At 35.8% G+C, this 2,991-nt stretch overlaps 1 protein-coding gene across 1 annotated transcript; it reads right to left on the bottom strand.

The window, feature by feature from the left end:
* Positions 1-246: 246 nt before the first annotated feature.
* Positions 247-1,606, bottom strand: LOC130507775 (40S ribosomal protein S19-1-like). Its single transcript, XM_057002426.1, has 4 exons — positions 1,423-1,606; positions 826-916; positions 559-742; positions 247-464 (listed from the first exon to the last, which is right to left on the bottom strand). Exons 1-4 carry the CDS (start codon positions 1,504-1,506, stop codon positions 392-394), a joined length of 432 nt encoding a protein of 143 aa, XP_056858406.1. The 5' UTR covers positions 1,507-1,606; the 3' UTR covers positions 247-391.
* Between the last annotated feature and the right edge of the window lie 1,385 nt (positions 1,607-2,991).

The raw sequence follows: 2,991 nt of genomic DNA, 5'->3' as shown, positions 1-2,991 counted from the left end.
CGTTAATGAGTTTCCTACACCATGATCCATCTTTTGTTATCGTCACAGTAATGAGAAATTGATTCTCAGATACTCAGGTTCACCGTGTATTTTTTTCTATCACTTGAAACGTGCAAGTTTACTCAAAGCTTTGATTAAAAGCTTCTTTATAAGCTACATTTCCTCTAAATCATTTAGCATTTATTGCCTTTGTATTTTAGTTGATGTCTTGATGATAGTTAGATGTTCAAAGAAGCCAACAAAAAAAAGATGAACAAGTTCTGAACATTATGAGAGAAGTCTTCAGCAATGATATTGATAATGGTTCTTGAGAGAAAAAGATAAAAGGACTAAAAACAGGACATTGGTTTCAAAAGTAGTAGAAGAACTAAAAAAAACAAGATTCAGATCTTCAAATTTCAGCTGCAATACGTCCAGCAACCTGGTCCAAATCCCGTTGACCACTGGAAGTGATTCTTCTTCCTCTGAAGAAGACAAACAATAACAGTTTGTAACCATCAGAGTCTTGCTAAAAAGAAAGATATACAGAGATGACTTGGATTTTAAGAAAGGCGTTACCCTTTGGTGTCAATCTCAACAATGTTCATAGTCTCCAACTGCTGGAGAATGTGACGTGCAACGCCACCGCTGCTTTTGCAGAAATGTGGTGGGCGACTGCCGTTTCTCTTGCTTCCACCGTAGATTCTACGGAAAGCACCAACGCCAAGACCTCCCCTCAGGTATACCTTCCTTGCCATAGATGCTGTCATCATAACGAGAGAGCATTCTTGTAAAAATGTCTACTAGTTGAATAATAGAGAGAGACTAGGAGGAGAGAGAGGTTACCAGCTCTGATGTAGTACCAATCAGGATCATAAGGGGCAAGCTCCTTCAGCTTACCAGTCTTCACAATGTCTGTCCATGGGGGAAGCTCGATCTGAAACAGACAATAGACACTACATTATGGTCCTATGAAGAGTTAGAAAAACACAAACAACTTGTTATCAGCATGGTAAAAGAGTTGTTTGGGCTTCAATCATTGTTCCCAATAAGAGAAATTATATTAAGAATCCAAAGCAACTAGTGATGACGATGGCCAATTACAAAGATTGCAGATTTCAATAAACTTACAGTACATAAACAAACTTCTAACTGATCCAATAGACGCTACTTAAGTGAGCAACGGCATAGTATTATGAATTCAGGATGAAAAAACATTGAAAGCTAAAGGTTTTTATTTATTGTTAGCTAAACGTACTAATTTCATTCCGGTAATATAACATGTCTATTGTTATTTAGTAGACTGTATGAGGACCATTTACAATGCCAAAATTCAACACGAGAGAGACATAGCACTAACAAAACCCACAACATTAAAAAACTGAAAATCAGAAATGTGTATAGACTTTGGTTGATTTAAGATATGAGAAGAAGAGCACTGACCTTGCCAGATCGCTTGAGATGAGAAGCGTACGCCTTGACGAAGTCATGAGGAGAGACATCTTTCACTGTTTTACCTGTCGCCATGGCTATTGTTCAACAACAGGAGGGAGGGTTCAGCTGAATAAACTCTCTCCGCCACTCTCGCAAGGACTAGCCTTTTCAATCTCCAAGTAAGTTTATATATGCGTCATTACATTTCGCCTAGGGTTTTCTCCAAATCCGCGTCGTCAACCCGACCCGTACTGGGTATTATACACTAATGGGCCTACTTTCTTCTTCATAAGGCCTTATTAGCTCAAATGAGTGTGGGTCTGTGGGATAAAGTTCCTAAATACGGACTTGTTATGTTTCAGTTTGAAGTTGACTATTAGTTTTGCTTTATAAAGCGCGCCACCGTATAAAACTAATGGGCATGAATAACGACACCGGAGCCGCCGGCGTTTTACCATCGCATAACTACTGGTTCGAATGTGAACCAGGCTTTGGATGTCTTGCCTGATATCTTTTAGAATTCTAAGTTCCAGGAGCAGATAGCTAACCTGGAGCGTGATGCCATCCTCAGGGTCTCAGGGAAATACAAGATGTTATTACCTACCCATTTCATTTCTGTTTTTATTGTTAAAGATATTTATTCTCTTATGTAAATAGATGTTATTAAGTATGTTACCTATTTTATTCTTAAAAATACTTAGGATATCAAAATTTTCAGATACATTTTAATTGTTTTATATCAAACTAATCCTTCTAAATTTTAATTTATTTTTAATACACAAAACAATATTAGTATTGTTAACTTATATATTATTTAACTATATTTCGCCACAAAAAGTCTTTTTATATGTTACTGTTACTTATCCTCTATGGATTCTCTGCATCTTTGTTAAAACACTATATAAGATTATAAATCAATTTAAGATCATGGGATTTAGGTGTGGTGTTGATATAGACGATTCGATACATATTGCCATGTCTTTGGTTCACTTTAGTTCCAAAAGATATCACTATAAAATGTATGGCTCGTATACCTAATAAATCTAAAAATGAAAACATGAACAATAAATCTAGAAATTTAAAGCAGTACTGTCATTATTTCATTTTGAAATAAGAAATAAAGTAATATTTAAGCAAAAAAATATTCAAAATGAAGCAAAAAAATAGAATATAAAGTAGGGAAATGGTCTTGTGGCACTAATCAAGTTCTCTAGTTCGGTCTCCATTTCACCAATGGCTTTGTGATATTCAAAAAGACATAACTTCATGTGTTTTATGAAATCCTCCTTTGTTATTGGATTGATCAATGCATATTTCAGAAGCGCATTGAATTTGTTGATTAACCATGTGAGTTCTTCGTGTCTAGACCCCAATTCCTTCAACCGGCACACGAACTGATGGCCTCAGATTACATCCATTTTGGCTTCACCCATGAACACCATCTCTACTTCATTCAGCTTTGAAGATTCTGAACCCATTGTACTTTCTCCATGCTTTTTGTTTGGAAAAGGATTTTATTCTTGTTTTTGTATTCTTTGTGTTTAACCAGATGGGCTGTTTATAATGTTAGAAATGAAT

This window comes from Raphanus sativus, unplaced genomic scaffold (genome assembly GCF_000801105.2).
Source record: "Raphanus sativus cultivar WK10039 unplaced genomic scaffold, ASM80110v3 Scaffold5693, whole genome shotgun sequence".
NCBI lineage: Eukaryota > Viridiplantae > Streptophyta > Magnoliopsida > Brassicales > Brassicaceae > Raphanus > Raphanus sativus.
The sequence above is the reverse complement of the archived record's forward strand: the minus strand, read 5'-3'. Positions and strand labels throughout refer to the sequence as shown.